The sequence below is a fragment of the Notolepis coatsorum genome, assembly GCF_963971535.1.
Source record: "Notolepis coatsorum genome assembly, chromosome: 17".
Lineage (NCBI taxonomy): Eukaryota > Metazoa > Chordata > Actinopteri > Aulopiformes > Paralepididae > Notolepis > Notolepis coatsorum.
In genome coordinates this window covers 14760282-14773493 of record NC_140181.1, presented here as the reverse complement: position 1 = coordinate 14773493, position 13212 = coordinate 14760282, and the positions used below count along the sequence as shown (strand labels likewise).

The window sequence follows — 13212 nt, the reverse complement described above, 5'->3', positions numbered from 1 at the left end:
GCGATGAATGACTGGTCACCCCAATAAGCCAATCGCCTAGCCGACTTCCCCTGGAGGACCGGCTTGCATAGGGGTTCCCACACCATATCCGGACAGAGGAGCGCGGCCATCGGATTGTCAAGCCGAGGCACGCCCTCCCCCATACCTTTGACTAACCCCGACACCCGCGTAACTGGTACGTAGGCGGGAGTTAGTCCCATGATGTTGGACACCGCCTGACCCCGACGAACATAGGCCCCCATCGATGGGAAAAATGGGTAGACAACGTCCACCCCTCTCACTGGGGGACGCTGCCAGGGATGGCCTATGAGGTCATCAGGGACAGGTGCAGGCAATGGCAGCGGCAGCGGCACACCGTTTGCGGTGGCGGCTACCGCCATGAGCTCGGGAAACAAGGCCCGCAGTTCCCCCTGCGAACCTTCCTCCACCGACCCTGCATCCGTCGCATACAGCAGGCTGCGACTGGTCAAGGAGCCACAATCCGATGCGGCCGACAGTAGGGCATCCTGCTGATGAGGCCAAGGTGGTTCCTCGACATCCTCGAACAAGGCGCCCCATGGAGCCATTTCTCCCCCCTCCGGGGTCTCTGGAGGAGGGATACTCTCCTCCACGGGACCATCATACAAGAATCCGTCCGCCTCTTCCATGAAGTCCTCAGTTTCCATCAGAAATCCAGAGTCGGACGCATCCTCGCTGGTCTCCAGCAGCTCCCCAAACCCAGGCCGTTCGCGTCTGCACACCACCATCTTGCGACGCGAGCGAGCAGACGCGAAAAGTTTGCGTCGCAAATCCTCCGGCTCCAAAACAATCCCCCGTTCATCAACGGGCGATTCCCCAGAACCAGAGGAACCAGAGTCGAGATCAGGCCATCGCCGGAGCGACGGCACCGAACCCTCGGCTCGTCGGTGAGGAAAACTATCCACCGGCAGTCTCCCGGGCTGGGTCGGCAACCACAAGAGTGGCAACAGCCCAGCACCGAGGCGCACGACGGAGGCGGGAATGGAGAACCGGTGGTGAAGAGTAGGTCTAGCGGGTCTACTCTCCGCGGAATACATTATGACCCAAACCTTTTCTTATACAACAAAGTGAGAGAAGAAAAGATTAAGCACAATGTAAACCAGTCACAACTCTTTTCAACTAACAACACGTCAAGTGGGGTACTACCGAGGCACTTCCTTGTGGTGAAAGCGAGAAGGAGGAGAGCAGGTGACCACACACCTGCTTATGAAGGTAAGCTGATGAGGGGTGTGGTCAGACTAATACTGGTATTAAAGGTATATTTGTGGAATGTTATTCAGTACGCGTGCACGTACGCGAGGGAGTGCAGTAGGTGATGCCAAGCAGAGCCCCTAACGAAACAGAACTAATTATACGATTATAGTTAGAGTTGAGGTTAGTTTTAATTTCACGCCATAAATAGATCAATATAGTCCGTATTAATTAATGTTGTGTTTAAAACATTTAAATAAAATAATCTAGCCAAGAGTAAAGACCCAAACCCTATCAAAACAGCAGTCAAAGTGTATATGATTATAGTTAGAGTTGAGGTTAGTTTTAACTATGATTATAGTTAGAGTTGAAGTTAGTTTTAACTATGATTATAGTTAGATTTGTTAGTTTTTACTATGATTATAGTTAGATTTGAGGTTAGTGTTAACTATGATTATAGTTAGGATTAAGGTTAGTTTTTTAACTATGATTATAGTTAAGGTTAGTGTTAACATTCACTTAACGGTTATGGTTAAGACATAAAGTTAGAGTTGAGGTTAGGGTTCCATCCCCAGCAGAGGAACTTAAACGTAAATATATTAGTTATGGCTATAACATAATGTGCATTATGTACCTTTGTTCCTGGGGTCAATTAGTACTTTATTTACATCTTAATGGACTTTGCTGAAGTTTCAACCTCTACAGCAATGGTTTATTATGACACAAATAAAATTGTGAAATTGACGGCAGACATCCACAGTAAATCCACAGTAAAACTCATCAGGATATTAAAATTGTGACGTGTCATTAAATAAGAAAACATTTCAGCTTTCTCTTCGAGTTACTTTGACGAGTGACATTCATCGCACAATAAATGCCACCAATTTACAAGGTATCATTATCCCACCAGTGTTGACAGAAATGGATTGTGGGACAACAGTCTATTAGAATAAATAGATCGCCCCGAAACCTCCCAAGAAACAGTATTGTTTGCTGGCGGTGTCTTAATGGCGCCGGCGTTGAATGTTAATAACCCCTCAAGTAAACAGGACGTGGCGGAGAGGGAAGCTGTCTGCTGTTTGCTAATTTTAGTTGACATATTCAGAATTGGATCCTCAGAAGGGACTTATTCACTTGGAGTCATTATGGCAAACAATGAAACACAAACAATGTAGGCACACACACAGACAGACACACGCACATACACACAGACAGACGCACGCACGCACGCACAGGCACACACACACACACACACACACACACACACACATACACACACACACACACACACACACACACACACACACACACACACACACACACACACACACACACACACACACACACACACACACACACACACACACACACACACACACACACACACACACACACAGTGGTGGAAGAAGTACACAGTTCCTTAACTTAAGTAAAAGTAGAAATACCCAGATAAATTAGTACTCTGGTCAATGTAAAACTCCCCCATTCAAAATCCTACTTTAAAGGAACACGCCAACTTTTTGGGAAATTTGCTTATTTGCCATCTATCCTGGGGCCCCGTTCCCCGTACCTGGATAACTGAGTTAGCCGGATAACTTTCGGTCAAGCCTGACTTAAGCCGGACCTTCCCATTCCCCGAAGCTCGATTGTCTAAATCACCATGACAACAGATCAAAAAGTTTGAGCCTGGTCGGGAGCAGGGTTAACTTTAGGGATGTCCCGATCGCCTTTTTTTGCTTCCGATCCGATCCCGATCATATGATTTTAAATATCTATCGATCCGATCGTTTCCGATCCGATCTTTCACATTAGTAATCAATTTTGACGCATTTTTGTCAGAAACTGGCAGAGTGAGACAAGCCCATCTGTTGCCTATAATAGGGCGCGAGAGCGGAGGCTTTTGTTATTACATTCACCCTGAGAAATGTGCTTCTGCTTCATGAGAAATATTAAAAGTTTCACTTTCAATATATGTTTGCACATTAGTATACATTCAGTGTTCGACTTACGTAATGGTCCATTCTGGTCTGAAACGACGACGTAACGTTATTCTCCAGTTGAAAAGATAGTCTGAAAACTTCGCCTCCAGCCTGCTGCTTCATGAGTTTTTCCTCCACGCGGAATCTCCTCCTTGCAAACATTGCAACTTGTTTGACTTTCTATTTTAAAATGCTTAGTTCCAAACCTCTGACATTAAGTCTAGCTGCTCAAGTCAGTGGATATTAACCGTGTTTCGGGAGCGACGTGTTGTTGTTGTGATGTGGTCGCGACTCGACTGTAGCGTGTAGCGTCTAAATTAAAGGGAATGTTTGTTGCAACGGTGAAAATTAAAGGGGAATGTGTTTGTTGTGGATAATTATTCTGCTCTGTGTGACAATAAATACATTAATGATGATATATTATATGTAATTTAAAACCAAAACTAAGGCCTCCGTATGAGTTTAAGACGTGGACATGGTCATGTTTGTTGAATAAAATTTTTCTTTTTTTGACTGCCGATTTTTATTATTATTTTTTCCCGATCGCCGATACTCTGAAAAGCACGTGATCGACGCCGATTCCGATCACGTGATCGGATCGGGACATCCCTAGTTAACTTCAGTTAGCCGGATGAACCATGGCCACGCCCCCGCAAAGAAGTGACAGCTCGTTTCCTGAAATGATTCTCACAGTCTAGGATCTGCATTATACCATTCTGAATTACGTTTCTGTGCTTCGTTTTCCTAGAGGGGGCTTTTGAAATGTATAATAATAGAACTAAATGCTGATAATAAATCATATTGAGCCTATAGATTTACTTTGTCCTAAATAAAATAATGCACGTCATATACGGCGCTCGGAGACAGTCGCGATACACGCTGCATGTGGTTATTTTAATAAGTGTCTATGCGGGGATTGTGGATTTTGTGTGATATTGTAACTGGGATTAAAATGTCTGATGAGATGCGCTGTTTGACGGATTTGAGAAATTGAATGAGCCGTTGACGTCACATTAATGCATTTGAGAATAAAGAGATAAAACTTCATTCAAAAGAAAGAATATTCTAAACACGGGTCTCTCCTCCATGGATAAACAATGAATTTATCCCGTCTGGCACAGTGGCGCAGCGGTAGTGCTCAATCCTGGCAACCGGGCGACCGGTGTTCGAAACCCCGCGTCTCCAATATAATTTTTTGGAATATAATATTAATGATTATACGCAAAAGTTGCCTAGTTTTAAGTTAAAATATTATAAATCTACATGCATTGAGGATGTCATTCTTTATATAGCTCTCAACGTGCACCAAATTGAATTATTCCTACATTGCAAAAAGAAGGAAAAGACTAGGTTTCGAACCCGGGCCGTCTGCGTGAAAGTCAAAAGAAGAAACCGTTACACCACAGTGGAGATAAGTAAAAGATCGACCATACATCAATCAATGGGTAAGAGAGCCGTATCATTATTCTGTATAACAGTTTAACTAATTATTTTCGCTAGCAAGATCTAATTTGATTATTCAATCCAGCAGGCAAGTTTAAAGAAATATAATCTGATTGATTGAGGTAATGAGGGACTTAAAATTAGCCTATAGATAACGCATTTAACTTGTCGGCGAGGCGATTGAGCCGTACTGCAATATGTTAATAAAGTTTTAAATCAATTAATCAATCAATGCCGTTAGAGAATCAGGATCTCTGCTATCGATACGTGCTGGCTTTTCAACTGAAGCGGCCGCGCGCACTTATCCTGGGTCTCAAGTCTGGTTCGAGTTAACGAGACTGAATCCACCTTCGAGGAACAGGAAAATCCCGGCTTCAAACATCGGGTTAACTGAATCTGGATAATGGGACTCTTGATCGACTTAGTTGAACCAGGTACGGGGAATAGGGCCGGAGTTAGACAAGCAGATACAAACCCTTTTCTTCTCTGTGCATGCATTAGGCTTAGGGAACAGCCGCACTGTTAGCCTAGCTTAGCGTCATTCACTGGAAGTAGGTGTGCCAGTGTGGCCTACTGTAGTTCCCAACAGTCACAAAATACACTCCAAATACAACTCCAAAACTTTTGTTGTGACCTGTGTATTTACCAAGATTCAGGATTCAAGATTCAAGAGGTTTATTCATCACATACATACACAAGACATATAGTGAAATGAAGGTACCATGTGGAGAAAAAAATAGAAATAATTCAACATTTTCGTTTTCTAAGCAGATACACTCCGAATTTTTTTTTGCCGAACCACTGCTGCCTGGGCGCAGTGATTTCATCACCTCAAAAGCCCAGTTTTTCAAAAAACAACTTAGTTACTTTCCACCACTACACACGCCTCACCTGAGTAGCCAGTGATGTCCATAGCCTTGAGGTTCCTGCACTTGATGACCGTGAGAGTGAGCCTGCCGGCAGTGGGCAGGTAGCAGAGTGAGAACATGATGTCCCCAAGGTCCACACTCTCCTGAGGGAAGACACACAAACAACACAATGTCCTCAAGGTCCACACTCTCCTGAGGGAAGACACACAAACAACACAATGTCTTCAAGGTCCACACTCTCCTGAGGGAAGACACACACAAAACACATCTCTATGTAGAGATGTTGGTGCACACCCTAGTGTCATCCCAGGTGTATGTAGTGGTGTATGTCTAATGTTAGTGAGGGCATGTCTACTTTGTAGACTAACTGATCTTATTACCTTTTTATACCTTTTTATTTACCTACTATGTATGTCCTATTTTGTAATGTTTTATGTCAGCCCTTTATTAAGGGACGGGTGTTGCATAATAGCCTTGGCTACAAACACTATGATACAGGCATTATTTATTAGGGATGCTCGATATTGGCTTTTTTACCGATACCGATATACCGATATTGTCCAACTCTTAATTTCCGATACCGATATCAACCGATACCGATATATGCAGGGTTTCCCCGCCCAAAAAACGGAATAATTTCAGGTAATTAACATTACATATCTCTTGTCATGTAATTAACACAACATTATGTATACTTTGACAATAAATAAAATAATAATTTGTTCTTACTTGCTTGCCTGGGTAAATAAAGGTTAAATAAATGTAAAAAAAAAAAGAAAAAAAAAAATGTTTAAACCGATATTTTCCGATATCACATTTTTATGCCAATATTGGCCGATAATATCGGTAGGCCTTATCTGTCCCTTTCAAATTAATAAATAAATAAATAAAGTAAAATAATGTCCTCAAGGTCCACACTCTCCTGAGGGAAGACACACAAAACATCTAGTTTCAACTCACTGCATCGCTGACAGTGCTGTGCGTGGGGGACAACAGACCTCACAGCGGGGACAACAGACCTCACAGCGGGGACAAGAGACCTCACAGCGAGGACACGAGACCTCACAGCGAGGACACGAGAGCTCACAGCGAGGACAAGAGACCTCACAGCGAGGACACGAGAGCTCACAGCGGGGACAACAGACCTCACAGCGGGGACACGAGACCTCACAGCGAGGACACGAGACCTCACAGCGGGGACACGAGAGCTCACAGCGAGGACACGAGAGCTCACAGCGAGGACACGAGAGCTCACAGCGAGGACACGAGAGCTCACAGCGAGGACACGAGAGCTCACGGCGAGGACACGAGAGCTCACAGCGAGGACACGAGAGCTCACGGCGAGGACACGAGAGCTCACGGCGAGGACACGAGAGCTCACGGCGAGGACACGAGAGCTCACGGCGAGGACACGAGAGCTCACAGCGAGGACACGAGAGCTCACAGCGATGACACGAGAGCTCACAGCGAGGACACGAGAGCTCACAGCGAGGACACGAGAGCTCACAGCGAGGACACGAGAGCTCACAGCGAGGACACGAGACCTCACAGCGGGGACACGAGACCTCACAGCGAGGACACGAGAGCTCACAGCGAGGACACGAGAGCTCACAGCGGGGACACGAGACCTCACAGCGAGGACACGAGACCTCACAGCGAGGACACGAGACCTCACAGCGAGGACACGAGACCTCACAGCGAGGACACGAGACCTGACAGCGAGGACACGAGAGCTCACAGCGAGGACACGAGAGCTCACAGCGAGGACACGAGACCTCACAGCGAGGACACGCACGGAGGCGGAGTCCAGAGCTCAGAGGACTGTTGACAGAGAGAGACGCACCTCTCACCTCTCACGACCTCTCACCTCTCACGACCTCTCACCTCTCACTACCTCTCACTACCTCTCACCTCTCACCTCTCACCTCTCACCTCTCACCTCTCCTAACAAAAAAAAACGAACGCAAAAAAATTAACGCAAAAAAATTTACCAACTAAAACGAAAACGCAAAAAAACTAACAAACTAAAACAAAAACGCAAAAAAAAGAACGAACTAAAACGAAAACGCAAAAAAGAACAAAAAAAAACGAAGAAAAAAAAAGAATGCAAAAGAATTAACGAACTAAAACGAAAACGCAAAAAAACGAACGAACTAAAACAAAAACGCAAAAAAAGAACGAACTAAAACGAAAACGCAAAAAAAGAACAAAAAAAAACGAACGCAAAAAAATTTACGAACTAAAACGAAAACGCTAAAAAACGAACAAACTAAAACGAAAACGCAAAAAAAGAACAAAAAAAAACGAACGCAAAAAAACAAACGCAAAAAAATTAACGAACTAAAACGAAAACGCAAAAAAAAGGAACGAACTAAAACAAAAACGCAAAAAAAAGAACGAACTAAAACGAGGACACGAGAGCTCACGGCGAGGACACGAGAGCTCACGGCGAGGACACGAGAGCTCACAGCGAGGACACGAGAGCTCACAGCGAGGACACGAGAGCTCACAGCGAGGACACGAGACCTCACAGCGAGGACAAGAGACCTCACAGCGAGGACACGAGAGCTCACAGCGAGGACACGAGACCTCACAGCAAGGACACGAGACGTTCATCCAGAAAGGACTGGAACTGTACCGATGCCGACATGATTAGGTTTGGGCTCAATGTCAGCCCACAGTACATAGTATCAGACACCAAGACCTGCATCACGGTGCCAAGTAACGATAATAAAAGCATTACCTATCGGATCAATTAAAAGATACAATGGGAGGTTGGTATTTGGTTATAAAAATGTCTATAAATAACGTTTTCTCCAACCATTTTCGAAATGGTAAATGGTGCATTTATATATCTATTTCATCCAAAGCGCTTTACAATTTGTTCCTCTCACCTTTCACCCATTCACTCACACATTCACACACCGACGGCGGAGGCGACCAATGCAAGGTGCCAACCTGCTCATCGGGAGCAGTTAGGGGGTTAAGTGTCTTGCTCAAGGACACATCGGCACGCTGCCCCGGGAGGCCCTCCGGATTACCAGACGACTGCTCTACCTCCTGAGCCACTGTTGTTTAGAATAGAGTAAAATCATGGTTAACATTATGAACACCTCCTTAGCGTCTGGCACTGTCCCCTCCAGTCTCAAAAAATGGCTGCAGTCACCCCCATCACCTCATCAAAAAGTTGAGAGGTCAGATTGGTTTTCTCTTCAGAAGCAAATCATGTTTTTCCACTGCTAGCTGAAAACGTATTGTACAGTCATCTATTTTATCCGTCCTTGCCTATGGGGATGTTCTCTACATGCATGCTGCACCCTCCACCTTGAAGTCCCTAGACGCTATATTTATCACAGCACGCTTCGTTTTTATCACCAATGATGGGTTTCTGACCCACCACTGTATTTTATATGGGAAGGTGGGCTGGCCTTCCCTTCCTACAAGAAGAGAACAACACTGTCTTTTATTAGTTTATAAAGCTTTGTCTGTAAACTCCCCCAGTACCTGACTTATAGGGTCATGGAGTGGAATACTCGCTCACAAGCTCTCGCCTTGATGCTCCTCGAGTGAACACCAAGGCAGGAAAAAGTGCTTTTAGTTTTTATGCCCCGCAAAGGTGGAATGCAGGACACTCTTAAATTGGACAAACTTGTGTCCTTATTAAAATCATTTAGTGTTCTTATTGAAGACATGCTATGTATGGACTGTCCATGCTTCTCTTAGCTGTTAACTTAATGTACATTATTATTATTATCTGTATGTATGTATGTATGTATGTATGTATGTATGTATGTATGTATGTATGTATGTATGTATGTATGTATGTATGTATGTATGTATGTATGTATGTATGTATGTATGTGTAACGGATGGTACCGCGAAGCACAGTCACGATGGACTTCAGATGTTGTGAAGTGACTGTGGCGAGTAGCGGTGCTGTGGGTTAAACTCACTCTCACCCTTAAAAGACACACAGACACGTTGCAAAGCAGTGAGTTCACTTCTTGGTATAGCGGTCTGTGCTGTCTCCCGCGGTAGGTAGACTGGTCTAGGGTAATTCACCTTTCCCCCTGCTCCCACACTGTGCAACATCCTGATTGATGTGCAATATCCACAGTAGTGCAATACCCACCCACTACCATCTGACACTGTGATTGTTATTTGTGTATTGCTATTCTGTATATTGTCGTTATTTTGTATATTGTACAGGACTGTAACATTGTCTTATTGTATAGAATTGAATGTTTCTGTATAGGATTTTATGTTTCTCTTTTATTACTTGTGATTTTATTACTGCACCACAGGTTTGAGTCCCAAATCTCCTTGTATGCAAATATAATGACAATAAAGTTCAATCTAATCTAATCAGGGTCCCCCATTTTCAATTCATCATGACATTTATGACATACACGACGTACAGATATACAGATATATATCATGACATTTATGACACAAATCGATCTCTAAACAATGTTTGTATGTCTCCACAATGGTATGATTCTGGCCTGGAAGGTTAAGCCACCGTTCGACACAGTTTCTATTAGGGGTGTAACGGTACACTGAAGCCACGGTTCGGTACGTACCTCGATATTGCGGTCACGGTTCGGTACGAGTTCGGTACAACAGAAAAAATATTTTTATAATCATTATTATATATGTATGATAATTATGATAATTATTATTATTAAATAGAATAATTTTCTATAGGCTTGCCATGGTAGTCAGTGATACTGGTGGCATTCTGTGTTCAGGCATCCTGTGAGGATTCGCCTGTCCCTGGACCTTTTTTCCCTGTCTACTCTCTTCACCAGCCCCCACCCTTGGACATTCTTGTTCCTCTACCTTCACGCACCTGTTGGGAGTTTGCAATCAGGTCTGGAGAGTACTTAGGTTGCAGACTCCCCTCCAGTCCTTGTCGGGTCGTTCTGTGTTCTGGACTCTGTGTTCGTTCTGTATTCTGTACGTTACCATCACCTGCCGCGTCTCCGGCGTGAGACGACGTGCCAGCCATCGCTCCCTATTTCCACGGGAGGAAGGCGTCTCTTCGTGATCCTCGTTCCTGGGGTGAGGCTCGCCGTCGCTCCCTATTATTCCACGGGAGGATGGCGTGTGCTCATCCCGTTCCCCTCGGACCCCGGCTCGTCGTCGCTCCCTATTATTCCACGGGCGGATGGCGTGTTCCCATCCCGTTCCCCTGGGACCCCAGCTCGTCGTCGCTCCCTATTATTCCACGGGAGGATGGCGTGTTCCCATCCCGTTCCCCTGGGACCCCCTTTGTTCTGCGCTGCCCGTCTACAGCATCCGAGGAGGAGGAGGAGGATTCCTTTCTGAGCAGCAGAGCCCTACTCGGTGTAGGGCCGGAGGAGGATCTCCGTGCCAGGCCTCCGCCGTTGGGCCCCTGTCCCCGTGCCAGGCCTCCGTCGTCGGGCCCCTGTCCCCGTGCCAGGCCTCCGCCGTCGGGCCCCTGTCCCCGTGCCAGGCCTCCGCCGTCGGAACCCTGTCCTCATCCCTGTAAGCAGCTCTGGCCCTCGCTCTGTCCAAGGCCTTAACCCTGTCCTCATCCCTGTAAGCAGCTCTGGTCCTCGCCCTGTCCAAGGCCTTAACCCTGTTCTCTGTCCCTGTCTCTAGCCCGCCTCTCCGGGCCTCTGGTCTGTCCCGCTCTCCAGTGCCCCTAGTCCCTTAGCCTGTTCGCCTGTTAATGGCACAGTGCCGCAGTTCCGTATTTCATGGACTCTTGTGTTTTTTGTGTTCTCCGTTAAAGGGACTGTGCCGCTTTTTGTTATTTAATAAATATTGCCCTGTTTTGGCTTACTCTAATACCTGTCTTGTGTTGTGCGATTGGGGTCGGTTTCAAACCATAACACATCCACTGAGTAAATTAATTGCCTACTGCCCCTTTAACAACTTATCCTTGTTAAGTTTCAGTTTCACTTGTAGAGAGGATTTAACTTTACAAGACTGAATACTAGAGAACAGATGACATGTTACAACAATGGCAGAGGATTATTTGGATTTAAACACAGTAGCAGTTCAACTGGAGAGGAGCTCAGATGATCAGTCCGGAAAAGTATGTTTATTTTTTTTTCCTGTGAGAGTCCGGCGGGGGAGAATGTTGGTGTGTGTGTTGGCGAAGCGTGTGTGTGTCTTTCCATTGGTTTCATTTGGTTAACATTATTGGGCGAACAAGAAAACGAAAGAAAACTGTAAAATTGTAATGACCCTGCAGCTGTTCCAATGTAAATGTGCCTTCCTCCGTGCACTTTCGCCCGCTCTGAAGTCAGACTCGGTGTGCCCGGCCAGGTGCGCTGTTCTCGCACGGAACCCGCGAGTGCCTGCATGCACGACTGGTGTGTTTGCGCTGTGAGGCGTATTCTTCGTATGGCTGCACATACCACACCGTGACGGCCATACCGTAAATTCGAGGGACGAATACACGTACCGTTACACCCCTAGTTTCTATATCTATCCCACCGTGTCTGTGTAAAATCTTGTACACGTTCTTTCTCAACGGATGTGAGATGCATATAACATTGTTTAGAAACCTTTTTGCGAACTTTACAAAGTGTTTTTTGTCCATTTTCGTCCTGTTCTGATGTAACGTTAATCTGCGGATTTGTTGTCACCCAACGGCCGTATCCTCGCAACAAAGAGAGCTGCTATTGGTCGAGCTCAATATACGTGACCGAACTCGCACCAATTACGTCAAATAAAACTCTGTGGTGACCAAGTATCCGTTCACGAGGAAAGACCTAGTCCCGACTTTAAAATTCTGATTGCGCAAAACGGGCAGGATTGTAAATGGAGAACTTTTTATTCCTAAATCTACACCAATATATCTTTCACCCAGAGTGAAACTTTAGTAGTCCGCCGAGGTGGGAACGGGATGAAACGATACAACCAAGGAGTACCTCAAGGTTCTGTCCTTGGCCCCCTCCTTTTCATAATTTACATGCTTCCTCTTGGCCAGATCATCCACCAACATGGCCTCAACTGTCAATGAGGTGGGTTGGGTTGGATGGGTGTGGGGGATGGTGGGGGGGATGAATTATGTTTGATTATGTTATGTATACTGTTTCTTATATTTTATATTGTTGTTTGTGTTTTTACTTGTGTTGTTTTTGTTTGTATTTATTGTTTTGTGTGGACCCCAGGATGAGTAGTTGTTGCCATTTGTAACAGCTAATGGGTATCCAAATAAAGCTTAGCTTAAACTTAAACTGCTACGCTGACGACACTCAGCTCTATGTCTGCACCAAACCCTCCACACAGATCCCTCCCCAGTCCCTGTTGAACTGCCTGCACGACCTCAAAACCTGGATGTCATCAAATTCTCTCAAACTCAACAGCAACAAAACAGAGCTCATGGTTGTGGCTTCCAAGGCACTGCTCAGGAAGGTTGGGGATCTAGTCCTCACCATCGATGGCTGCTCCATTCTCCCCTCCTCAGATATCCGCAACCTAGGTGTCATTCTGGACTCCACACTCTCATTTGTCCCCCATATCAAATCTGTCACTAAATCAGCCTTTTTTCATCTCAAGAACATTTCAAGACTCTGGTGTAGTGGTTAACACTGATTTTTTTTGTCAAATCAGTTGTGCAATAGTCACTTTTGGTGAGTTGTTTCTATACAATTCACTTATATGACATTTAGGTATGACACAGGACTACACAAGCATTTTTTGTATACAAATGTGTCAACAGACTAAAGCAG

At 45.3% G+C, this 13212-nt stretch overlaps 1 protein-coding gene across 1 annotated transcript in view; it reads right to left on the bottom strand.

Moving 5' to 3' along the window:
* The window catches only part of syt6a (synaptotagmin VIa), a gene marked incomplete at its 5' end in the record, with an annotated part of 64487 nt that overhangs the window by 11435 nt on the left and 39840 nt on the right, over window positions 1-13212 (bottom strand). Inside the window, 3 exon segments of the mRNA XM_084333344.1 lie at window positions 5523-5643; window positions 5738-5741; window positions 6646-7212. Of these exon segments, the coding sequence (XP_084189470.1) occupies window positions 5523-5643; window positions 5738-5741; window positions 6646-7212 (692 nt within the window).